The sequence below is a fragment of the Salmo salar genome, chromosome 11 (assembly GCF_965601325.2).
Source record: "Salmo salar chromosome 11, fSalSal1, whole genome shotgun sequence".
Classification (NCBI taxonomy): domain Eukaryota; kingdom Metazoa; phylum Chordata; class Actinopteri; order Salmoniformes; family Salmonidae; genus Salmo; species Salmo salar.
This window is the reverse complement of record NC_138301.1, coordinates 75030407-75056116: the sequence shown is the minus strand read 5'-3', so window position 1 is coordinate 75056116 and position 25710 is coordinate 75030407. Positions and strand designations below refer to the sequence as shown.

At 42.8% G+C, this 25710-nt stretch overlaps 1 protein-coding gene across 2 annotated transcripts in view; it reads left to right on the top strand.

Annotated features, from left to right (window-relative positions):
- Nucleotides 1-25710, top strand: part of LOC106562870 (netrin-G2) — a 166397-nt gene that overhangs the window by 94622 nt on the left and 46065 nt on the right. For both annotated transcript variants that reach the window (XM_082958047.1, XM_082958048.1), the window contains exons 4-6: nucleotides 3375-3547; nucleotides 7204-7239; nucleotides 19223-19582. In XM_082958047.1, coding sequence (XP_082814173.1) covers nucleotides 3375-3547; nucleotides 7204-7239; nucleotides 19223-19582 — 569 coding nt within the window. The remainder of the gene's footprint in view (nucleotides 1-3374; nucleotides 3548-7203; nucleotides 7240-19222; nucleotides 19583-25710) is intronic.

Below are 25710 nucleotides of genomic sequence, written 5' to 3'. Positions count from 1 at the left end.
ACGTAGAGGCCACACACACTACTGAGCGTCATTTTGACTTGTTTTAAGGACATTACATCAAAGTTGGATCAGCCTGTAGTGTGGTTTTCCACTTTAATTTTGAGTGTGACTCCCAATCCAGATCTCCATGAGTTGATAAATTGGATTTCCATTGATTATTTTTGTGTGATTTTGTTGTCAGCACATTCAACTATGTAAAGAAAAAAGTATTTAATAAGATTATTTCATTCATTCAGATCTAGGATGTGTTATTTTAGTGTTCCCTTTATTTTTTGAGCAGTGTATATATATCCATATAGAAAAGAGAAAGGGAAAGCAGAAGAAAGAGAAACCAGACAAAGAGAAATAAAACACTCTATGAGGCATGATCATCATCATTGTTTTAATTTTCTATTTATCTTACCGCGTTTCCCACTACCTTTTGATGCCATGACAGCAGTAACACATTTCCTCAAGCGAAAACTCTTCTTCTCACTCAACTGTTCTAACCCCACCGTCTTCTGTAACATCACAGCTGACCTCACAAACTTATCAACATAAAATACATCTGCCAATTTGACAGATTTCCCAAAAGTCTGATCCAGATTGTAAATTGAGTCATCACCAGCTGCTATCATATCAAGAGAGATATCCATATCCTTCTCCTGATCCTCCTCAACTGAGGCCACATCTGACTCCCCTCAGCCACATCCCTCTCAACACTCCCCACTTGCACCCCATCACTCGTACCGGGAATCTCCTCCACTACCTGTGATACTAGCCCCACCTGAACCCCCTCTTCTACCCCATTACTCGTAGTGGGCATCTCCTCCACTACCTGGGAGACTAGCTTCACATGAACCCCCTCCTGTAACCCATCACTAGTACTGCCCCCCCCCCCCCCTTCTGCTGCATAACATTCCCCTCTGGTACAAATTGTAACTCCGTGCCCTCAACACAGACAACTTGTTCCTCAGCAACTGGTGCTTGTGACTGCTCTACCACTGTCGGGCCACCTCTCCTTACATCAGTGGGCCCAGGCGTTACGAGGACCTCCTGCGCCCCTCCCTCCGCCTTCTCCCTTTTCGGGCAAGCATGTCGCTTATGGCCCAGCATGCAGAGAGAGAAAGAGATTGGCAGCATACATTTTGCCAGCATACAGGGCTTATTCTTTGAATATATTATGCAGACATTCAGATATCTGTTCACTCCAGCGGAAACAAACCGTATTGGAATCCAGCCGCTCATCTGGAAAAGGCACCAATTTAGTCACACATACAAATGCAACAAGATATCATAGATTCACGTCATTTCTTGACATCCTTGGACAAACATCTATTTTTGACTAGTAAACTGAGTTAATCTCCCATCATCTTGTGTTTAGGCACACATCTCCCACATAAACTCCAGATGATTTAGGCACATTAGCCACACAGAAACAACTCTACGGTTAAGTTACGGCATTCATTCCGACTGGGATAAGTTAAATGGGAAGTGCAGTTTTTTTGATGATATTTCCCACACTATGAAGTCAAAAAGTGGAATTTCAACCTGTTCAGGTGGGATGGAATTTTTTGCCGCTGCATAATGTTACAAGGCGAACTGACAACAACCTTTCATTGCAGTCTGGTTTCTTTATTGGCTTTCAACAACAGAATTCAAGAGTGTTTACTCATTAGAAAAATGTCAATACATTTTGCAAAATTATGAATATACTTTGTGATGATACTGAAGATTACACCATGGGCCATTGCATCATAGGCCTAACACAACAAGCAATACAAAGTATGTGTTTGGCCTCTGAAATGCAGAAGCCTATAGTTAGCCCTGTAGATAATCATGGCATTCTGCAATGAATAGATGGCAGACAGGGTATAGGCCAGGATGGTCCCACATGCAAATAGGCTGTTCTGGTCCTGCATCTTCTGGTGACCTATTGAAAACAGTACAACAATGATACAATAAATGAAGATGCATTATGTACTGTATGCCTTTTGTTTTGATGACAAAACAAAGAAGCCTACACACCTGTGGAAGTTCACGGCTTTCAGGGTCCAACTCCAGCTCCAGCTGAGAGATTGAATACCATGTGCCTTTGTTGTTGTTTTTTGAAGGTGTAAGGGGGTGGGGGTGGGCTCTAGACCATCCAATCAACCAATCAGGCTGTGTATGTACATATCTCTAATTTCATATTAAATGTTTTTTCCTAACGCTCACACAATCAGACTGAGCATTCCACTGGCCCAAGGAGTCTCTGGGAAATAAATTGTAAACATTCTTTTATTTTGGAGTTAGATTTTTTTTTTAAACACACACAGTGATGTATTAGACATAAAGTGATGATTTCAAAATCACATTAAAAAGACTGCATGGGGGTTTCAACCCCCTAAGGGCGGCAGGGTAGCCTAGTGGTTAGAGTGTTGGGCTAGTAACCGAAAGCTTGCAAGTTTAAATCCCTGAGCTGACAAGGTACAAACTGTTGTTCTGCCCCTGAACAAGGCAGTTAACCCACTGTTCCTAGGCTGTCATTGAAAATAAGAATTTGTTCTTAACTGACTTGCCTAGTTAAATAAAGGTAAAATAAAAAGGTCAATGTCCACACCTCCCTGGAAATCGAATTAGCATAATACAAAAATCCCCATAAAAAGACCATGAGACATCCTGAAAATTGTTATTCTCACACATTGTCTGTAGCGTCCAAATGGTTTTACCTAGAAATGATTATGACCCCTCTATGGAAAGATGAGATTCTAAAGAACACGATGGTGGTCTCCATTTCTGCATCTTGGGACTCATCTGAAGTCGGTTCAGCTGATCTGCCAACTTCAGTCTGTAGCGTTCGAACAGTTTGGGCTACACACTAATAGGTTTTGCCCTAGGACGCCCACAGGCCTCACAAGACTTGTCTTAATGTCACCCGGTACCCGTTGAAAAAAATGAATGGAAGTATACAGTAATAGTCAACATTTTTGATACAACTACTTATTGTAAGATATTTCTTTATTTTTACTATTTTCTACATTGTAGAATAATAGTGAAGACATCAAAACTATGAAATAACACATATGGAATCTTGTAGTAACCAAAAAAGTGTAAAACAAATCAAAATACATTTCATACTGAGATTCTTCAAATCAGCCATTCTTTTCCTTGATGACAACTTTGCACCCCCCCCCCCCCCCCCAAAGGATCTGAACTTCTTGACAAGGTGCCTAGGTGTTGGGTTAAAGTCGCTGCTATATGCTTAAGCGAGTACACACTCCTGTACCTTTGCTACCCTTTCACACACTTGTCATCACCTCTTGGCGTAAGCATCTGAAAAAAAAACACACATGCACACTTCTGTGCCTCCTTTCACACACACTCACACCCTGCTTCCTGTCACTTGTCCTCAGGTGTAAGTGTAACCTGCATTCGTCGCTGTGCCTGCTGCAAGAGGGGAACCTTCAGTGTCAGTGTGAACACAACACCACGGGACAGGACTGTCAGCGCTGCAAGAAGGGCTTCAAGGCCAAGTCCTGGAAAGCTGGCTCCTACCTGCCCACACCCAACGGATCTCCCAACACCTGTACGTATCCCCCATTTATACAGTAGAGTTCTATTCTATTCTGTTTCTATTCATTTCTATTCTATTCCTTGACCACTTTGAACAGGACCCACTTACACAGCTCACTCATACAAAGTGAATTGTATTATATTCTTTACAGGTCCCAATTAGTTCAATTATGAGAATTTTACAGTATGTTGGAACCTTTTATGATCTTTTACATAAAATATTATGTTCTTATGTTCTTTTTTATTATTCATATTTAATTGAACCATCTCTGAAGGATGCATGTGGATTCCCCAGACTTCCCCAACTAATGTCCTGAATGAAATGAGAGATGAAGAGACAGAGTTGTTTTTCTCTTACCCAGTGCATAATTTGTAAATCGGGAGGTGACGGAACAAAAAGTGAGCGCGAGAGTAGGGTTAACTCGGGGGCTCTGAGGTTCCGGAACATTGTTAGCCTATAGGGTCCTGGAAGAGTTTGGCCTTTTAAAAACGCATTTGATAAATAATGTAATTTTGCATGACTGGAGACTTAGCTGAGTCTTTTTAATACTGCACAAAAAATCGAAATGACAGGCTACTTTGACACTGACAAACTGAGAATCTGAAATCAATAAAAACAACCTTGTCTTGAATCCATTAACCTCTATGGGCTAGGCGGGACGAATTCGTCCCACCTACGTAACAGCCACTTGAAGCCTGTGGCGCGATTTTCAAAACCTTAAAAATCCTATTACTTCAATTTCTCAAACATATGACTATTTTACAGCTATTTAAAGACAAGACTCTCGTTAATCTAACCACACTGTCCGATTTCAAAAAGGCTTTACAACGAAAGCAAAACATTAGATTATGTCAGCAGAGTACCAAGCCAGAAATAATCAGACACCCATTTTTCAAGCTAGCATATAATGTCACATAAACCCAGAAGACAGCTAAATGCAGTACTAACCTTTGATGATCTTCATCAGATGACAACCCTAGGACATTATGTTATACAATACATGCATGTTTTGTTCAATCAAGTTCATATTTATATCAAAAACCAGCTTTTTACATTAGCATGTGACGTTCAGAACTAGCATACCCCCCGCAAACTTCCGGAGGAATTCGCTAACATTTTACTAAATTACTCACGATAAACGTTCACAAAAAGCATAACAATTATTTTAAGAATTATAGATACAGACCTCCTCTATGCACTCGATATGTCCGATTTTAAAATAGCTTTTTGGTGAAAGCACATTTTGCAATATTCTAAGTACATAGCCCAGGCATCACGGGCTAGCTATTTAGACACCCGGCAAGTTTAGCACTCACCATAATCATATTTACTATTATAAAAGTTTGATTACCTTTTGTTGTCTTCGTCAGAATGCACTCCCAGGACTGCTACTTCAATAACAAATGTTGGTTTGGTCCAAAATAATCCATCGTTATATCCGAATAGCGGCGTTTTGTTCGTGCGTCCCAGACACTATCTGAAATGGTAAATCAGGGTCGCGCGCATGGCGCAATTCGTGACAAAAAAAATCTAAATATTCCATTACCGTACTTCGAGGCATGTCAACCGCTGTTTAAAATCCATTTTTATGCCATTTTTCTCGTAAGAAAGCGATAATATTCCGACCGGGAATGTCCATTTAGCTAAACTGAGGAAAGTAAACAAAGCTTTCGGTCGACGCGGGCACGCGCCTGAGTCTCACAGTACTGTAACCAGCCACTACCCAAACGCGCTACTTTGTTTCAGCCAGAGCCTGCAAAGCCACGATTCAGCTTTTTGCCGCCTTCTGAGAACCTATGGCAGCCGTAGGAAGTGTCACGGGACAGCTAAGATCCTCACTCTTCAATAAACAGAGACAAGAAGAACGACACCTTGTCAGACAGGCCACTTCCTGCCTGAAACCTTGTCAGGTTTTTGCCTGCCAAATGAGTTCTGTTATACTCACAGACACCATTCAAACAGTTTTAGAAACTTTAGGGTGTTTTCTATCCATATGTAATAAGTATATGCATATTCTAGTTACTGGGTAGGAGTGGTAACCAGATTAAATCGGGTACGTTTTTTATCCAGCCGTGTCAATACTGCCCCCTATCCTAAACAGGTTAATAACCTGGGCCTAGGTGTGTGGAGACATTGTACAATATGAGGAGGAAAGTATAGTTCTAAAAAAGCTTTCACTGACTCACCCAATGATGTCCAGCTCACTCACCGGCGATTCATTTTCATTTAATTTTTTCATTTTAGTCATTTAGCAGACGCTCTTATCCAGAGCGACTTACAGTAGTGAATGCATACATTTTTTTCCCCGTACTGGTCCCCCGTGGGAATCGAACCCACAACCCTGGCGTTGCAAACACCATGCTCTACCAACTGAGCCACAGTTGGTAGAGCATGGTGTCCGATGCACTCTCTTGTTTTACTTTGTACCTAGGCTACTGTTCGCTAGGCCTATTTGGAAGTTGCTCAGAGATTTTGGCAGCATATAGACAGATTAGAGACTTCTCTTTTCATCTGAAGACATTTGCTTTCCAACCTGTGTTTTCCCGTGATTGTATTTGAAATATTGCAAAAGGCCTGTTTTGGCTGCATGCTGTTCACTGACAGATTTGCCGCGCTTTCCTAACACCTTGTGATTGGCATACACACAATTCACAGCTAGGCAATTTTTTTAAAGGGAGCTATTGATCCTCTATGGCTAAATTCTAGGCATAATCCTGGTGGAGTGTTCTGAATTATTTAATTTATTTCTGAACAGACAGCAGTAGTCCTAATTCTGTAACTTTGACAAATGTATTTCAATTTATCAGAGGTGCTGCAGCACAAATACCACGACTATGATTCTAAAGAAAAACATTAAAAAATATTTCCACGAGGTACAGGATCCTGGCAAATAGGTTCCGTAACAAAACTAGAGGTGCCAGATCCTGTACCTCAGAGCAGAGAGCAGTGTAGTGTGGGGGGGGGGGGGGTCTTGTTGGAGAATGTACAGTCGCTCGCACTGGCGATGATAAAATAATAATCTAGGCCAGGCAGCACCTCCCATCCTGCCATACCCCCCCGACCCCTCCTCTGCCTCCCTCCGTCCACCACTGCGGAGCGCCCTCCCTGCCTCCCAGCCTGGACTCTTCTGTCAGCTCTCTGGCAGATCAAGTCTGCTCTGGGGGCGGCCCAACTCCCCTGACACTTGCCTGGTGGCGAGAGCCTATGCCTCCCCTATCATCCCATGATCAGAGAACCAGAGTTGGGCAGAGAACAGGGGGCCTGGATGTAGAGACTTGAGTCGTGCTCTACTGCAGAGGATCTAATAGCGAACTGCATACAGATCAGAGTTCCTCTGTCCTCATCCCACAGACTGTGCAGGCTTTTGTTCCACCCCAGCACCAAAACAACTGATTTAACTAATGAATGGCCAAATTATTAATGGTAGTTGATTGGTTGTATCAGGTGTGTTGGTGATGTTGGGCTGGAGAAAAAGCCTGAACACTCTCCTGTGTGTCCCCACCAAGGTCAGGACGCTGATATACAGCTTTTTGAGTTTTGTTTTAAACGCACAAGATCATTCTACAGAGTTTGATAATCAAGGTCGGGAAGACTGCATAAATAAACAGATACTTATCCACTTTCTTTTTCTTCTTCCCTCTCCCCCTCTCTCTCTCCCTTTTTTTCAGGTGCAATCGCTGGTGCCCCCACGGGCGGTGGTTCTAGTAAGTAATAACAAGCCAAGAAGAGGATGTTGCATCCACATTCTCTCTCTCTCACATTCCCTCCTTTACTCTCTTTATCCCTCCATCTATCTCTCTATTGTTCCATCTCTGTTCTTCAGCTTCTTCTCTTCCTCATTTGTTGGTTGCAGTGCTGGACTTGTCTTCTATATCATTGATAGGACTCCCTAAACTGTCGCCACCACGGCATCGCTATGTCCTTTTTTATCCCAGCTACGCTAGCTTCCACTGCAGGAATCTTTTCACAGTTCTGTCTCGCTTATGTTAGAATGAAGTCACTGGTGGAGAGGCATGGGAGAGAAAAAGATAAGTAAATAGAAGAGGGGGAAGAGAGAGAGCAGGGGAATGTGTAAGTGTGCTGTAATGCGGTGTGTGTGTGTGTGTGTGAGAGAGAGAGAGAGAGAGGGAGTGAGTATGAAAGGGAGAGGGGGGAGCAGGGGAATGTGTAAGTGTGCTGTAATGCGGTGTGTGTGTGTGAGAGAGAGAGAGAGAGAGGGATAGGGAGTGAGTATGAAAGGGAGAGGGGGGGAGCAGGGGAATGTGTAAGTGTGCTGTAATGCGGTGTGTGTGTGTGTGTGTGAGAGAGAGAGAGAGAGAGAGAGAGAGAGGGATAGGGAGTGAGTATGAAAGGGAGAGGGTGTGTGTGTGTGTGTGTGTGTGTGTGTGTGTGTGTGTGTGTGTGTGTGTGTGTGTGTGTGTGAGAGAGGGAGGGAGGGAGAGGGAGTGAGTATGAAAGGGAGAGGGGAGCAGGGGAATGTGTAAGTGTGCTGTAATGCGGTGTGTGTGTGTGAGAGAGAGAGAGAGAGAGAGAGGGATAGGGAGTGAGTATGAAAGGGAGAGGGGGGAGCAGGAGAATGTGTAAGTGTGCTGTAATGCGGTGTGTGTGTGAGAGAGAAAGAGAGAGAGGGATAGGGAGTGAGTATGAAAGGGAGAGGGTGTGTGTGTGTGTGTGTGTGTGTGTGTGTGTGTGTGTGTGTGTGTGTGTGTGTGTGTGTGTGTGTGAGAGAGGGAGGGAGGGAGAGGGAGTGAGTATGAAAGGGAGAGGGGAGCAGGGGAATGTGTAAGTGTGCTGTAATGCGGTGTGTGTGTGTGAGAGAGAGAGAGAGAGAGGGATAGGGAGTGAGTATGAAAGGGAGAGGGGGGAGCAGGAGAATGTGTAAGTGTGCTGTAATGCGGTGTGTGTGTGAGAGAGAAAGAGAGAGAGAGAGAGAGAGAGAGGGAGTGAGTATGAAAGGGAGAGGGGGGAGCAGGGGAATGTGTAAGTGTGCTGTAATGCCGTGTGATTGTGGGTGAGGAGCTCCTAGAGGCATGAATAAAAGGGAATTTGATTAGGGATACTCTCTGTGGAGACACTCTCAGCTCAGAGCGATTAGACGGAAATGATCAGCAAAGTGGCAACATCAGACCTGACAGACAGCACTGGGCTCTCCTGGTTAGTCAAAAGGACTGACTGGGCCATCGTTGCCTTTTTTTGCACAGAATTGATATTTTTCACAAAATATAGCATGTTACAAACGGCACCCCATAGGACTGACTAGGGAACTTTGGGGTTAAGACAGACTTGTAAAGCTTAGACATTTATTAGACTTGGCTTAAAGCTATTCATGGATAAAAAATATGACATATGCTTTTAGACTAGTCATATGTAGGACTAGCCAATGTTGTAGTGCAGGGGTAGGCAACCCTGGTCCTGGAGTGCTGCAGGCACTTCATGTTTTTGATTTAACTGACCTAGAAGACCAGGTGTGTTGAATTTAGGCAATCACTGAACTGATCAATTAGCTCAGTTGGTCAGGGCTGCGTTCAATACATGAAAATGTAATAGAATGTTCAATTGAACAGAAGCAGTGCTGTACTGAATGACCAGTTGAAAAACTGGGATGGGTTGGGTTGTGGGTTCAAAATGTACCGCTGCTCTTTAAATAAGTCACTCGTTGCCTCAAGCCACACCCTGGCACACCCACTAAACGGACCAAACGGATCTCAAAGTCTGTACAAGAACGTACAAGAACGTTTTGGGAAAACGTGTCGTTCAGTACAAACCATTCCGCAATGTAACAAACGTTGAAGCGCCCCTGGTTTAGGGCCTAGTTGGAACAAAATCCTGCAGTACCTGCGTCACTCCAGGAACAGGGTTGCCTACCCCTGTTGGAACAAAATCCTGCAGTACCTGCGTCACTCCAGGAACTGGGTTGCCTACCCCTGTTGGAACAAAATCCTGCAGTACCTGCGTCACTCCAGGAACAGGGTTGCCTACCCATGTTGTAGTGTTTCAGTGGGTTTTTTGAGTGGGGAGGGGATGTTTTGTTTGTTCGTCAACTTGGAATCTGTTTTCTCACAGAACTGTCAGAAACTTTGCCTTTGACTACCACACTCGCTACTTCAGCCCCCACTACAACCTCCATAACTGAAAGTGAAAGTGAACCTGAAACTACAACCGTATTCCCCACTACCACACCAGAACCAGACCCGACCACAACCGCTACTCAGGAAGCTTCTGCTACTACTACTCAGGAAGGTGGGCACCTAGAGAAGATAGAGTTAGTGGTAGTGGGTAGAGTAGATATAGGTATAGTAGATAGATATAGACTTATCATAGACAATAATTGTGTGTGTGTGTCATGTGTGTGTGCCCATGTGCGCGTGTGTGCATTATCATTAAAGTGCACTCTCTGTTGTCAAACCATCCATCATCTTGGTTGACATTAATGCCAGATGTGGCGTGTCCATGTAGTCCATCCATAGAAGAGGGTGAGCGTTGTGCTACTACAGAATGGACAGGTTGGCTGGATTCTTTATGATTGACTGGGTTTGAGGAGCCCCTATCCGACAGGACCAAACATTCTGTCAAGACCGGGAATATAAAGTGGTCCTCAGAACCAGGTCTAGGTCCGACCGACAACAGTTCTAGGTTAAATATAAACCTGACATCTTGGGAGCCAGAGGGCCAATCATGTTCCTCCGGAAAAGCACTTAGTGTGTAGGGAGGAGGGAGGGAGAGGACGGCGAAAGAGGGAATGCCGGGAACGTCGTGTCTGATGTCGTCAGAATTTTCTTTGAGGAAATCCATTAAATGCTGTTGTTGAATTGCACAGCACTTTTCTGTATTTTAAGGCCGATGTCAAGAGCTTCTATAGAGTCACCGATGAGCTGTGATTGAGCAGCAGCTAACTGAGGCTTTAAAACATAAAAAAAGAAACAGCCGTCTCGTTACCAGTCTGGTGTGCATCTGTGTGTTTACGGGTGGCTCAGCGAAACTCATAAATCATCCTCCCGGGTATCCGAGCTCTCACTCACTCACTCCTCCCATCATGCTGTGCCTGACCAGGAGTCCAACCCCTTCTCATGGATCTAAGAATAAAACACCCGATAATTCCAAGTCCAGTCATAACAAACGTGTGTGCGTCCGTGTAGGCATGGGTATGCTTCTTCCCTGCAGAAAGAATGCACATTCCATCCACACGAGTTTGTCTGCAGAGTTACAGAAGTGTGTCATACTTAAATAAGGCACAAGAGGCAGTGCTGTATCATGAATACAGTCGCAGGTAAATGGCGTTGTTTGGCCCGACGCAATAGCCGTCATCATGGAAGCATTCACATTAATGTAGAAGTGTTTCGAAACATATTCTATTTTTATTTACAATAAAAATGACAGTACATTATTTGCTATTCATTTCTATTGGGCAGAAAATAATCTGAAACGCAATGTGAAATGCTGTAATTTCTAAACGGTTCACCCAATATGAATGAAAATACCCTCAAATTAAAGCTGACAGCCTGAACTTTAACCTCAAAGTAATTTCAAATCCATGTTATCATTTCAAATCCAAAGTGCTGGACTACAGAGCCAAAAAAAACTAAAAATGTGTCACTGTTCAAATACTTTTGGAGCTCATTGTAGGGAAAGGGAAATGGGATACCTAGTCAGTTGCACAAATTAATGCAATTCAAACAAAATGTGTCTTCCGCATTTAACCCAACCACTCTGGATCAGAGAGCTGCAGAGGGCTGCCTTAATCTGTAGATCCACTCTCCTTTATTAGTCTCACGGGCCTCCCTCCCCCAGCCGGTCTGTCTCTGCTACTGAGCATGCTCAGATGGACAGGGGATTAGTTGTCCAGTGGCCAGCCAGAAGGATCTACAGTTCTCTGACCACATTGGTCAATTTGGCCAGGGGTGTGGGGAGGGGAGGGGAGAGGAGAGGAGAGGAGAGGAGAGGAGAGGAGAGGAGAGGAGAGGAGAGGAGAGGAGAGGAGAGGAGAGGAGAGGACAGGAGAGGAGGGCTGGTCAGAGGGAGAATCTCAAGTGCATTCTACTCGCATCCTCTCTCATTGCCTCCTTTTCAAAACTCATTGGAGAAGGTCAGAGGGGAGGGATCTTTGGCTTTCTCATGCAATGGGATTTGAGAAGGAGGCGAGGAGAGGACACGAGGAGTATGCAATTGAGATTCTCCCAGAGAGAATTCGTACATACAGAGACAATTCGTACATACAGAATTCATACATACAGTACGTATGTGCACCTAGTTAAGCTGCGGCTGGCCCAGAACCTCTTGCTCTTCATTACAAATCGGAGGGCCTGTTGTCCGGACCTCTGGCAGTCTCTATAGGGGTGCCACAGGGTTCAATTCTTGGGCCGACTCTCTTCTCTGTATACATCAATGATGTCGCTCTTGCTGTTGGTGATTCCTTTATCCACCTCTGAACAGACGACACCATTCTGTATACATCTGGCCCTTCTTTGGACACTGTGTTAACTAACCTCCAGACGAGCTTCAATGCCATACAACTCTCCTTCCGTGGCCTCCAACGGCTCTTAAATGCAAGTAAAACTAAATGCATGCTCTTCAACCGATCGCTGCCCGCACCTGACCGCCCGTCTAGCATCACTACTCTATACGGTTCTGACTTAGAATATGTGGACAACTACAAATACCTAGGCGTCTGTTAGACTGTAAACTCTCCTTCCAGACTCACATTAAGCTTCTTCAATCAAAAATTATTTCGCAACAGCATTCTTCACTCATGCTGCCAAACATACCCTCGTAAAACTGACCATCCTACCGATCCTCGATTTCGGCCATGTCATTTACAAAATAGCCTCCAACACTCTACTCAACAAATTGGATGCAGTCTATCACAGTGCCATCCGTTTTGTCACCAAAGCCCCATATACTACCCACCACTGCGACCTGTACGCTCTCGTTGGCTGGCCCTCGCTTCATACTCGTCGCCAAACCCACTGGCTCCAGGTCATCTACAAGTCTCTGCTAGGTAAAGCCCTGCCTTATCTCAGCTCACTAGTCACCATTGAAGCACCCACCCGTCGCACGCGCTCCAGCAGGTGCTACGGGTGGTGCTACTGTTCACTCCCAAAGCCAATTCTTCCTTTGGCCGCCTTTCCTTCCAGTTCTCTGCTGCCAATGACTGGAACGAACTGCAAAAATCACTGAAGCTGGAGACTCATATCTCCCTCGCTATCTTTAAGCACCAGCTGTCAGAGCAGCTCACAGATCACTGCACCTGTACATAGCCCATCTGTAAATAGCCCATCCAACTACCCCATCCCCATACTGTATTTATTTATTTATTTATTTATCTTGCTCCTTTGCACCCCAGTATCTCTACTTGCACATTCTGCACATCTACCATTCCAGTGTTTAATTGCTATATTGTAATTACTTCGCCACCATGGCCTATTTATTGCCTTACCTCCCTTATCCTACCTCATTTGCACACACTGTATATAGACTTTTTGTACTGTATTATTGACTGTATGTTTGTTTATTCTATGTGTAACTCTGTGTTGTTGTTCGTGTCGAACTGCTTTGCTTTATCTTGGCCAGGTCGCAGTTGTAAATGAGAACTTGTTCTAAACTAGCCTACCTGGTTAAATAAAGGTGAAATAAATACAAATTAAAAATAATCAGAGGGCTAATATTAATAGTATGCATTCCCGTCTCTCTTAGCTAAGAGTTGAGGAAAGACTGACTGCGTCATTTCTTGTTTTTATAAGAAACATTAATGTGTTGGAAATTCCAAATTGTTTGCATAGTCAACTTACACACAGCACTGACACACACACTTACCCCACCAGACATGCCACCAGGAGTATTTTCACAGTCCCCAGGTCCAGATCAAATTCAAGGAAACGTACAGTATTATACGCCATTCCATCTTATATAGAGCAAGTGAACAGCAAATATAAAGCAAATATAAAACAAATATAGCAACATCTCATGGCACAACGCTTCTCCCCATGTGACCTACTTGTTGTGTGTATGTACTGACATGTATGTGTAACTGATAGATGCACACACACACACTACATGTTCATGTTTTTACATGGCTGTTACCATTGGCGTCAGCTAATGGGGATCCTAATAAATCAAATCAAACAACAGTGTGTCATTGGACGTACTAACTCTATGGCAGCACCCAAGGGGCTTTAATTTTTGAGCTCTCCCCGTAGATTTTGCGGTGACATAGTGTCCCCATGAGTGACAGAACACTGAGCCAATCACGGTATTTTCCACTGGCTGCCCCACCACCACAGAAAGCACTGAGCTAGGCTAAAACACCTGCATTTTGGAGCTTCCTTACTCAAGAAAGCAAAAAAAAGAGACTAATTTGTATGTAGATTTTTTGCAAAACAAAAAATGTTTTACATTGTTTGTGACACATATTAATGCCAAAATAACATGCAAAACAGACAACAAGAACAATTTATATTTTTTGTATTTATTTTTTAGCTAAACAGGTGGGGCTCAAGACAGGTGAGGCTGTGGCCTATAGTCATCACCAATGGCCTATAGTCATCCACAGACTATACACTCTTAGAAAAAAGGTTCCAAAAGGGTTATTTGTGGAGGGACCTACCAAGAACCGTTTTGATCTGAAGAACTGCTTTTGGAAGACAAAGGTTATTTTAAAGGCAAAGGGTTCAATCTAGAACCTTTAACATCCTAAGAACCATTTTTTGGAAGAAGTATTATTTGATGATTCGTTAGAAGGCAAGAACGATTCTTTGGAAGGCAAGAAGGGTTTTTTGGAAGGCAAAAGGGTTCTACATAGAAACATATATAATATTTCCCGGCATGCTCTATTGCAGGGCGATTTTCAAAATTGTTTCTTTTAATATCTGTGTTTTTGCATGTATATTGAATGATTGATACATTTTATGCTACACAAAGATAAATAGCATACATTTTTCTAAACTAATCCAATCTGTTAGAAGTTTGGCTTATTGCACCTGTTACTGAGATGGTTGCTCCAGATTAGATTATTGAGGTAGTCAGTTTTCAATCTACCCCTACCCTGGCAGTCATTCTGAATGCAGGTTGCAGGTGAATACATATTCCAACTGTTGGATATCCTAACTCTGGCTTGGTTCCTATAGGAATTACAAATCACTTTGCAAGCCAGCATTATGTGACTTACAGGCCTGATGTGGCATGTAAACCAAGAGTTTCCCAACACCACTGAGTTATGGTAAAACTAGGCCATCAAAGTAAGGCCTTGTGATATATGTAATGTATTGTCATAAAGTTCCATTTTAATGATAACATTCGCCTAGATCAGGTTATCTTAACCTATAGTTTGGGACCCAAATTGGGCCCTGAGCATCTATTTCTTCTTAATTTGGGTTGTTTGAGGACAGTACATTTCTCATTTGGGTCTCGAGCTTAAAACGGCAGCCATTATTATAATGTATCTAATTCTGACCTAGATACTCATTTGGTGAAATCCACAGGCCTTTAAAAGGAAAGAATTCAACAGCCATGTCTGCTGTCACTAATACTGCTTTCACACAGTATTTAGCCTTCAGAAAAATTTGGGCAATGTTTATATGACCCCCTTACAAACAGACACCTTGTATACCTCCCGTGCACATGCCGGCATACAGGGGACAAGTGTTAGTAGTGGTGTGCAGATGTGGGTGGATGTCTATTTTAATAAATCCATTGAGAATATACACCATCAAAAATAAATCCATTATTAATTCATTTAGGCAGGTCCTAAAAAACATTAAAATGTTTAATTAGGCCTGTTGCGAGTCTGTGCAGCCATGGCTTCCAAAACGTCTGTGTACGCTATCCCTGATGCACTAAAAATGAAGTAAGCTTCATGCGACATCTTTTTGAGTGCGAACCCATTACACATTTTTGTGTGCCATCCAAATTAAATCAATAGTTTGTTATTTTGTTAATTAAACAGACAAGACACCCAATCACAGTCAAAACATATATTTTATAGTAAGAATATAATGGAATATAACAGAATAAAATACAACAAATATTTTTCCCACACAACTTGTGTCATGGGAACGTGTGGAACAGCTGTCATATAAAACAGTTATATTTTGAAACGCAGCCCAAGCCCAAGCCTTTTGAAAATCCACATTTCATCTCTTTCCTACCCTCACCCCGCTTTGTTAGTGAGTCTTACCTTCATCATAATACTGATAGAAAATAATCGCAATCCTATTTTGAAATGCATGTGAGTCTCGTTCATATTTCACAACCTCCGCTGGCTTTTGGAGTTGCCTATGTGATTGAGCAAACTAATAGGCCTACACTTGATTTAGGCTACATTATTACATGCTAAATGTTTCTGATCAGTTATAGATGAGCAACTAATAGATAAGCTACCACCTCCACTTATTTACCCAGTCAGAAACGAATTAGCCAAATAGCCTATACAGACAGAGAATCAGTGAAACAAAATCAGTGAAGTCCGTGAAGTAAGTCACAGGCTTTTGGTTGGGAGTAGGCCTAGGCTACTAAGTGACTGCGAGTGAAGAGCAAAATGATCCATTTGTTAAACTACATAACATGACAAAATGTTCTAATAAATTAGCCAACTAGACAAGATGATCATAGGCAGCACTCACCTCAACTTAGCTAACATTTTCCCAGCGTAATTATAACCTAACCAATATCCAAACGGAGATTCAGGGAAAACTAAAATCAGACATTTATTGATTTACCAAGACGAGTCCCCACGCTTGTCTCAAAGCAGCATGATGGCATCAAAACAGTGCTGAAATTATCATCTAGTTCAACGTTTCCCAAACTCGGTCTTGTGGCCCCCACCCCCCGGGTGCACGTTTAGTTTTTTTCCCTAGCACTACACAGCTGATTCAAATAATCAAAGCTTGATGATGAGTCGGCTATTTGAAAACAAAATGTGCACCCAGGGGTGGCCCTAAGACCAAGTTTGGGAGTTCTAGTTGACCACACGTGGGTAGGCAATTGCTTCAAATGTATTACAAGGATTGCTTGACTGCGAGTTTCAGTGTGTAACAATTTGATACTGTACATGACTTCAATTGCATTACCCTATATTTTTGTCATTCAGTGATATTTATTCCCACAGTAGCCTAATTCTTTATGTATCCATCCAGTTGTGGTTAGGAAGACAGTGCATGCTTAGTGGTGGGCTATGCGAAAAGATGGGCGAAGTGACATGCCTTGCAAAGTTTAGAACTGGTAGGAAGATGGTTAACAGGCGAGCCTAGCAACCATCAAGAGTTTAATTAAGAGCGTAATGTGAGCCAAAGCCGCTTCCAGCATTTCGGCTACGTTTCATACTAAGCTGTATGCACAACTTTACTGAAATAATTACTAGGCCGTTTGGAGGAAATTAAAGTTTTGGCTTTGATACCGGCAATACCTTTCAGATATAAAGAAAAGGTGGAAAAAAAGATGGCGGTATGATAAAACTGGCGGGAAAATGCATTACTATGAAAGGGGTATTACAAAAACAGTCATGGGTGGTAACTCTACAATTCACTCGAAAAGAAAAGTTACCTTGGGAAATATGAAAATTAGGCTTTACACCATACAGTGTTAAAACAACACCAAAAATGACTGACTGTAATAGTGTTTTTGTTTAACACTAATAGGAGTGAACTCTAGATCAACACTAGTGTTGAAAATAATTAGTTAGTTACCCTATAGTGTTACATTTTAGTAACACTGGCAAGTGGAATGCAGTGTTAATATTTTACATTAACACTCAAAATGTAATACTATAATCAGAGTACTTTTTACACTCTGTAGAGTGGGACCATATGTACTCTGAGATAGTGTTAACATGAACTCTTTAAGTGTTGATTTAACACTGCAAATTATTTTGTGATATAGCCAACCAGGGACTATTGAGCTATATGTTTTTTAGCTTGATATTTCGAAAGCCAACATCCAGCTTGTTATTAATGCTTTAACACAAAGAGCTAGTGGCCTTTGTAGTACACTAGTACAGGGGTTCCCAAACTGGGGTCCGCGGAGGTACTGCGGCAATATTCAATATTGCTAGCAACAACAGTGTCACGTCCTGACCAGTAAAGGGGTTATTTGTTATTGTAGTTTGGTCAGGACGTGGCAGGGGGTATTTGTTTAGAGTGTTTCGGGGTTGTTGGGCCATGTGTGTATGTTAGTTCTAGGTTGTATAGTTCTATGTTCAGTTTATTGATGTGACCTTCAATTGGAGGCAGCTGTTCCTCGTTGCCTCTGATTGAAGGTCCTATGTATAGGGGTAATTTGAAATAGGGTATTGTGGGTAGTTGTTTTGCACTGCTAGGGTTAGCCTGCAAACTGTTTAGTTGTCGGTCGTTGTTTTCTTGTTTTGTGTAGTGTTCGTGGTTATTTAAGAATAAACATCAAAATGAGCACTCAACCCGCTGCGCCTTGGTCCACTCTATACGACACTCGTGACAAACAGATTAAATGAATTTGGCCAAGGGGTCTGTGGAGCAAGTTTAGAGGTTGCAATACAATGTAATATTATTCATCTAAAATATAGGCTACCCTTAGATGCACAACAGGGCCTGGGAGGCTCACAGGGATCCATAGTACTCAGTAAAAATGTGCACTTTAATTTAAACTTTGAAACTACAAAATTGTCTCTCTGCCCCATGGGACAATGTGTAGAATTGCAGGAATGTGCTTTTAAACTGCAATTGTTTCTTTATGTTCCATGGAAAACTGTGTAGAATTGCAGGAAATTTACTGTGAAAAAGCAATAGAAATGATCCCCGATGCTAAGAGGGGGGCCTTTAAAATGTTAGGTTCCCAAGGCCCTAGACCCAGGGCCTGAGACTTGGTTAGTCTTGTCATAGTAAAACTCCTTGTATGTTATTTTTATCACACTGTAAAGACAGAGTTGTGTTCTGATTGAGGGGGTCCCTAATGAATTTGCTATCACAGAATTCCCCAAAAGTTTGGGAACCCCTGCAATAGTGTGTATATTAGCTAATAGGGCTATCATGTAGTACACCATCTTGTGTATTTGCCATAGATCTAGTATAAATCTTTGCTACTATATTGTTTATCTAATGTGTATGTATGACATCAGTATTTACAAGTTGTGTAGATTAACCTCTTAAACGGATGTATATCATTTGCATTTCTCCATAGATCTAATGTACCACAATCTACTAAAGCCAGTACAGACCCATACAAATACTCACACACATACTGTCAGCCTGAAGTGGACCATTAGTATTGCAGTCAGTTGTCTCTTACCACAACAGTCTACTGCATCTTCTGCAGTAAACTCAAAAGAACTTGCCTCTGCAGTAACATCCCCCCATAGGTGTGAAGAGCAGAGCAGCACGCTGGGATTGTACTGCTCAAAGTAGGGAAAGGGTTAACAAGGCACAGCTTTTGAGTTTAGTCAAACTCAGCAGTGTGAAATCACACTTCCATCATATCTTCACTTCTGTGCGTGTGCCTGCAAGTGTTTCACGAGTATGTGCTTGTGCATGCTGACACTTTTGTGCATGTGCTTATATGCACATTTTGCAAGTCTGTCTATGTGTGTGTGTGTGCGCGTACGTGTGTGGGTCAGAGAAACGAAAAGCTCGGCTTTCTTTGGATAAACAATCTGAGACAACACTCCCTATGCTAATGCCTTACACCACTCATTTCTCATCCCTTTCACATTCTCTCTCTCTCCTCAAGAGCCCATCCTTTCAACCGAGGCCCCAACCGACACCACCACCACTCCCACAACAGAGCCCCCTGTTACAGAACCTGAGCCTCCCCTCATTTACAGCATGCCCCCCCCAACCACCACCATCAACCCCACCGATTCCCCTCCACCACCTCCACTTATAGAGGAAAAACGTACAACTTCCATCAACATTACCACAGAGGCCACGCCCCCTACAACCACCCCTCAGTCTATCACAGAGGAGTCCACACCCCCTCCACCGATAATGGAGGAGCTCACGTCACCGTTCCTGACCGAGAGTACTCCCCCTGTCACAACACCGCCCCCAACGGAGCTGCCTAAGCCAGTGGTTGTGGAGAGTGAAGAAGGTAAGCTGGACCCATAGAGTAGTAGTTTAGAGTAGATGTAGAGTAGAGCTATAGCCTCTAAACTGAAAAGCATTCTGATTCATTTGAAGGATTCCTGTGGTGTGGCGTCATAGAACTATAATCTATTTTCTCTCTGACTGGCTTCCCTCAGAGGTAAGGCCTGGAACAAAAATCATATCCGATGTCAGAGCTGCTCATTCAATTTAGATAATGATATTGAAACCCAGTTAATGTATGTGGGCGTGTGTGTGTGTGTGTGTGTGTGTGTGTGTGTGTGTGTGTGTGTGTGTGTGTGTGTGTGTGTGTGTGTGTGTGTGTGTGTGTGTGTGTGTGTGTGTGTGTGTGTGTGTGTGTGTCTAAGTGTGTGTGTGTGTGAGTGAGAGAGACAGAGAGTGATAGTGAGAGACGGTGGAAGGGGAGGGAGAAAAAGCTAGAGTGAGAGAAAGCGAGAGAGGGTGGGATAAAGTCCTGCTTCACTGTCAGTGTGAAATCAGTGTGATTTCAACATGTTCCTGAGACACTGGGTTCCTGTCAAGCCACTGGCAGAGGAAGAGAGGGGAAGGAGAGTGAGTGAGAGAGAGAGAGGCACTGTAGAGAGAGGAGGCCAAAACAAATCCCATCCATTTGCATCATCACCCCCAGAGAATGGTTTTACACAACTCATAAAGAGGCCTTGAACCACTCTTGATCAAACTTGCTGTCAACACACAATGTCAAAGGTCTATACTGTATTCACAATTTGCTCCATATTCGACAATGCATAAATTCACCCCCTTCACATTTTACAATTCCATGTAGGCTACCTCCACATCTACGGCATTCATATTAGGAAGTTGTCAAATTTCAGGTAAAACTCTGTCACGACTTCCTAATATGGATGCAGTATTTCACTTGTACGGTTTATGTCAAGGAATTTTGGTGGCTGGAATGACATGCTGCCAGGCACTGTGAACATGATTCTGTAGGGAGGCAGTTTGCCTGCTGGTTGAGAATTGGTGTGGGGAGTCAGGGAGCTCTAGAGGGCAAATAGTGTTGCTGTGTTGACTCTCGATCAAACTGCTGGCAGTGACCAGAGCAGATGATCTGAGAGCTCCATCACTGTCCTGCTCCGCTAAGCCGTCTACACACACACACACACACACACACACACACACACACACACACACACCGCTCGCATACACACACACAAATCCAACCCCATCTCCCTGGGTGTGTGTGTGCGTGCTTGTCAGACAGTACGGGTTGAGCTGACGAGCCGATTGAGATTAATGCCGGTATGGCTGTGAAGCACTCTCTCCCCCAAGGCAGCGTGGGTAACTGAGATTAAATGCATTTATGCTCTCTGTTTTGCTAGATCAGCCAGTGAAACTTCAGTGTCCCTGAGAGATCAGCCCACCCACCCCATAGAGAGGTGTGTGTGTGTGTGTGTGTGTTTGTGTGTGTGTGTGTGTGTGTGTGTGTGTGTGTGTGTGTGTGTGTGTGTGTGTGTGTGTGTGTGTGTGTGTGTGTGTGTGTGTGTGGTGTGTGTGTGTGTGTGTGTGTAGAAACCCTTACAGTTGCCCATGAATACTTCTCAGAACCCTCTCTCAAACCCTCTTTCTGGCCCTGGGACTGTCCTGTTGCAGAAGGCCACTTCACACCTATGTATTAGGGACAAGGTTGCCAGAGAACAGAGTCAGCTGATCTGGTCAGCAAACCAGTGGCCCATCCTGGGGTTGGAGACCCCAGTCTGCCCTTGAACTCTTTAGTTGTTTCCAGGATGGCAGATTGAAACAACCTCTATAAACTCCTGTCCTTCACCTCAACTCCCATCTGGACTTTTTCCACATGGACAATCCTGCCTCTGGACTTCCTCTGGACTTCCTTTAGTGCGTCACTGAACTTAAAACGATCACTTACACTATCAATTACACCTGTTTCCTTCTATTCTTGTTTGCTGTGTGTGTGCCTGTCTGTTCGGTGTGGCAGTAAAGTGTGAGTTGTATCCCTGTCCCCTGCTGGTTATTCAGTCCTCTTACCGGGACTCTGGGACAGTTGCACCTATAGTCGAAACTGGCATCTTTCGGAGTCCACCACCATTTGGTGGCACTCTCTTTCAGTGTGTGTGTGTGTTTGTCCCCACTGGGCAAAAACTGGTTGAATCAATGTTGTTTCCATGTCATTTCAACAAAAAAATGTACTGTGGAAAACTGATTGGAAAACTGATTGGAAAGATGTACTGTGGAAAACTGATTGGAAAGATGTACTGTGGAAAACTGATTGGAAAACTGATTGGAAAGATGTACTGTGGAAAACTGATTGGAAAGCTGATTGGAAAGATGTACTGTGGAAAACTGATTGGAAAGATGTACTGTGGAAAACTGATTGGAAAACTGATTGGAAAGATGTACTGTGGAAAACTGATTGGAAAGCTGATTGGAAAGATGTACTGTGGAAAACTTATTGGAAAGCTGACTGGAAAGATGTACTGTGGAAAACTGATTGGAAAGCTGATTGGAAAGATGTACTGTGGAAAACTGATTGGAAAGCTGATTGGAAAGATGTACTGTGGAAAATTAATTGGAAAGCTGATTGGAAAGATGTACTGTGGAAAACTAATTGGAAAACTGATTGGAAAACATGGAAAACTGATTGGAAAACTGATTGGAAAGCTGATTGGAAAGATGTACTGTGGAAAACTAATTGGAAAGCTGATTGGAAAGATGTACTGTGGAAAACTAATTGGAAAGCTGATTGGAAAGATGTACTGTGGAAAACTGATTGGAAAGATGTACTGTGGAAAACTGATTGGAAAGCTGATTGGAAAGATGTACTGTGGAAAACTGATTGGAAAGATGTACTGTGGAAAACTGATTGGAAAACTGATTGGAAAACATGGAAAACTGATTGGAAAACTGATTGGAAAGATGTACTGTGGAAAACTGATTGGAAAGATGTACTGTGGAAAACTGATTGGAAAGATGTACTGTGGAAAACGTAATGGAAAGCTGACTGGAAAGATGTACTGTGGAAAACTGATTGGAAAGCTGATTGGAAAGATGTACTGTGGAAAACTGATTGGAAAGCTGATTGGAAAGATGTACTGTGGAAAATTAATTGGAAAGCTGATTGGAAAGATGTACTGTGGAAAACTAATTGGAAAACTGATTGGAAAACATGGAAAACTGATTGGAAAACTGATTGGAAAGATGTACTGTGGAAAACTAATTGGAAAGCTGATTGGAAAGATGTACTGTGGAAAACTGATTGGAAAGATGTACTGTGGAAAACTGATTGGAAAACTGATTGGAAAGATGTACTGTGGAAAACTGATTGGAAAGCTGATTGGAAAGATGTACTGTGGAAAACGTATTGGAAAGCTGACTGGAAAGATGTACTGTGGAAAACTGATTGGAAAGCTGATTGGAAAGATGTACTGTGGAAAACTGATTGGAAAGCTGATTGGAAAGATGTACTGTGGAAAATTAATTGGAAAGCTGATTGGAAAGATGTACTGTGGAAAACTAATTGGAAAACTGATTGGAAAACATGGAAAACTGATTGGAAAACTGATTGGAAAGCTGATTGGAAAGATGTACTGTGGAAAACTGATTGGAAAGCTGATTGGAAAGATGTACTGTGGAAAACTGATTGGAAAGATGTACTGTGGAAAACTGATTGGAAAACTGATTGGAAAACATGGAAAACTGATTGGAAAACTGATTGGAAAGATGTACTGTGGAAAACTTATTGGAATGATGTACTGTGGAAAACTGATTGGAAAGATGTACTGTGGAAAACTGATTGGAAAACTGATTGGAAAGATGTACTGTGGAAAACTAATTGGAAAGCTGATTGGAAAACATGGAAAACTGATTGGAAAACTGATTGGAAAGATGTACTGTGGAAAACTGATTGGAAAGATGTACTGTGGAAAACTGATTGGAAAACTGATTGGAAAGATGTACTGTGGAAAACTAACTGGAAAGCTGATTGGAAAACTGATTGGATTTGAAAAAAGTGATCAACGTATGGGAATTTTGCATTTTTGTCACCCAACTTTTAACCTAAATCCAATGATATGGTGACATTTTTGCTGTTGATTTCATGTTGAATTAACATTAGTTGACAACTCAACCAAATGTAAACCAAAATTAGAGAATGATATGATGTCTGTACCCAGTGGGTCCTCTCTGTGGTATCCCTGTGTACATGCATACGTGTGTGTTGTGTTTACGCACGTGTGCATGCATGTATGAGGAGGTGTTAACCAATCGCTACCTATCCCGTATGGAGAATGGGAAGAGGGAAAATCGCGAGACTCAGACATGAGGGGGATGGGGGCGGGGTCACGTTGATGAGGTATGATGGCTGGGAGCCAGCTGTTTAAAGCGGGACGAGGGGACAGGGTGCTCTGGGAACAGCTGCCAGTGTCCCCTCTCTCTGCGGCGCAGCAGCACGATCTATCAGTTGGCGTGGAGGGGTGACCGCCTGGGAGGAAAATCCTCAGGGAGTGTGTAAGCTAAATGATCATCTAGGTAAGCTCCATATAGATGAATAGCGGGCTCTTATGTGTCTCCGTCACAGAAAAGGCCATACCTATGTACATTTTACATTTTAGTCATTTAGCAGACGCTCTAATCCAGAGCGATTTACAGTATTGAATGCATACATTTCATACATTTTTTTTTTTCTTCTCTGTACTGGCCCCCCGTGGGAATCGAACCCACAACCCTGGCATTGCAAACACCATGCTCTACCAACTGAGCCACAGGGGGACAATGTATGTATAGATAGGCAATGGCTCTCTATGGCAGACTCTCATGTCACCTGGCTGTTGATAGAGACTACTTCTAGGGTACACCTGGAACCATACATAGAATAGATTGTATTTCTATGGCACCCATACACCCAGTAGTGCTGCATAATCAATATGTGGTCATTGAATGGTCAATAGCCTGGTCATCTTAAAGGTCCCGAACAGTCAAAATCATGTTTTTCATTCAATTGGATGATATTTGGATGAAACTAGATAAAGTAAAGTAGTTTATCTCAGCAATGGGAAATGTATCTATCTCAAAAGTATGAAAAATTACTGTTGCTTCTACATTGATCAAGTTTGATCATAAAGTTATTGGTCCCCTCCCCATGTCAAACACTTGGATGCAGGAGGCTGGATGGAGGCAGGATTATTCAGGGTTTTTGTGACATCACAAAAAGCCTAATTTTAATACATAAGTACAGTCTTGTAACCAACATCGCAGAAGGGCGTGGTTTACATAGCTAGGTAGCTAGTCTACTGGTGCCAAAATTTGACTGCAGCGTGTCAGCAAATATAATAAGAGGTTTCCCCTATTCATCAAAGGCAAATATACTTGTGTCTGGTGTTAGCTAGTTATTGGCCAGCTAGGTCTTCAGCAAATATAATAAGAGGTTTCCCCTATTCATCAAAGGCAAATATACTTGTGTCTGGTGTTAGCTAGTTATTGGCCAGCTAGGTCTTCAGCCAGTATCTGGGGGAATGGTTGTCCCAAACACTGATGCAGTAGTCATGTCATTACATTAAGAGACATGCCAAACGGGAAATTCATACAAACTTCTTGATAGTCAAGATACACTATATATACAAAAGTATGTGGACACCTCTTCAATTTAGGGGATTCGGCTATTCAGCCACACCCATTGCTGACAGGTGTATAAAATCGAGCACACAGCAATGCAATCTCCATAGACAAACATTGGCAGTAGAATGGCCACACTGAAGACTTCAGTGACGTTCAACGTGGCACCGTCATAGGATGCCAACTTTCCAAAAAGTCAGTTTGTGAAATGTCTGCACTGCTGGAGCTGCCCTAGTCAATTGTAAGTGATGTTATTGTGAAGTAGAAAAGTCTAGGAGCAGCACAAGCTCACAGAATGGGACCACTGAATGCTGAACCGCTTAGCGCATAAAAATTGTCTGTCCTCGTTAGCAACACTCCCGAGTTCCAAACTGCCTCTGGAAGCAATGTCATCACAAGAACTGTTTGTCGGGAGCTTCATTAAATGGGTTTCCATGGCCAAGCAACCACACACAAGCCTAAGATCACCATGTACAATCCCAAGCGTCGACTGAAGTGGTGTGAAGCTCGCCGCCATTGGACTCTGGA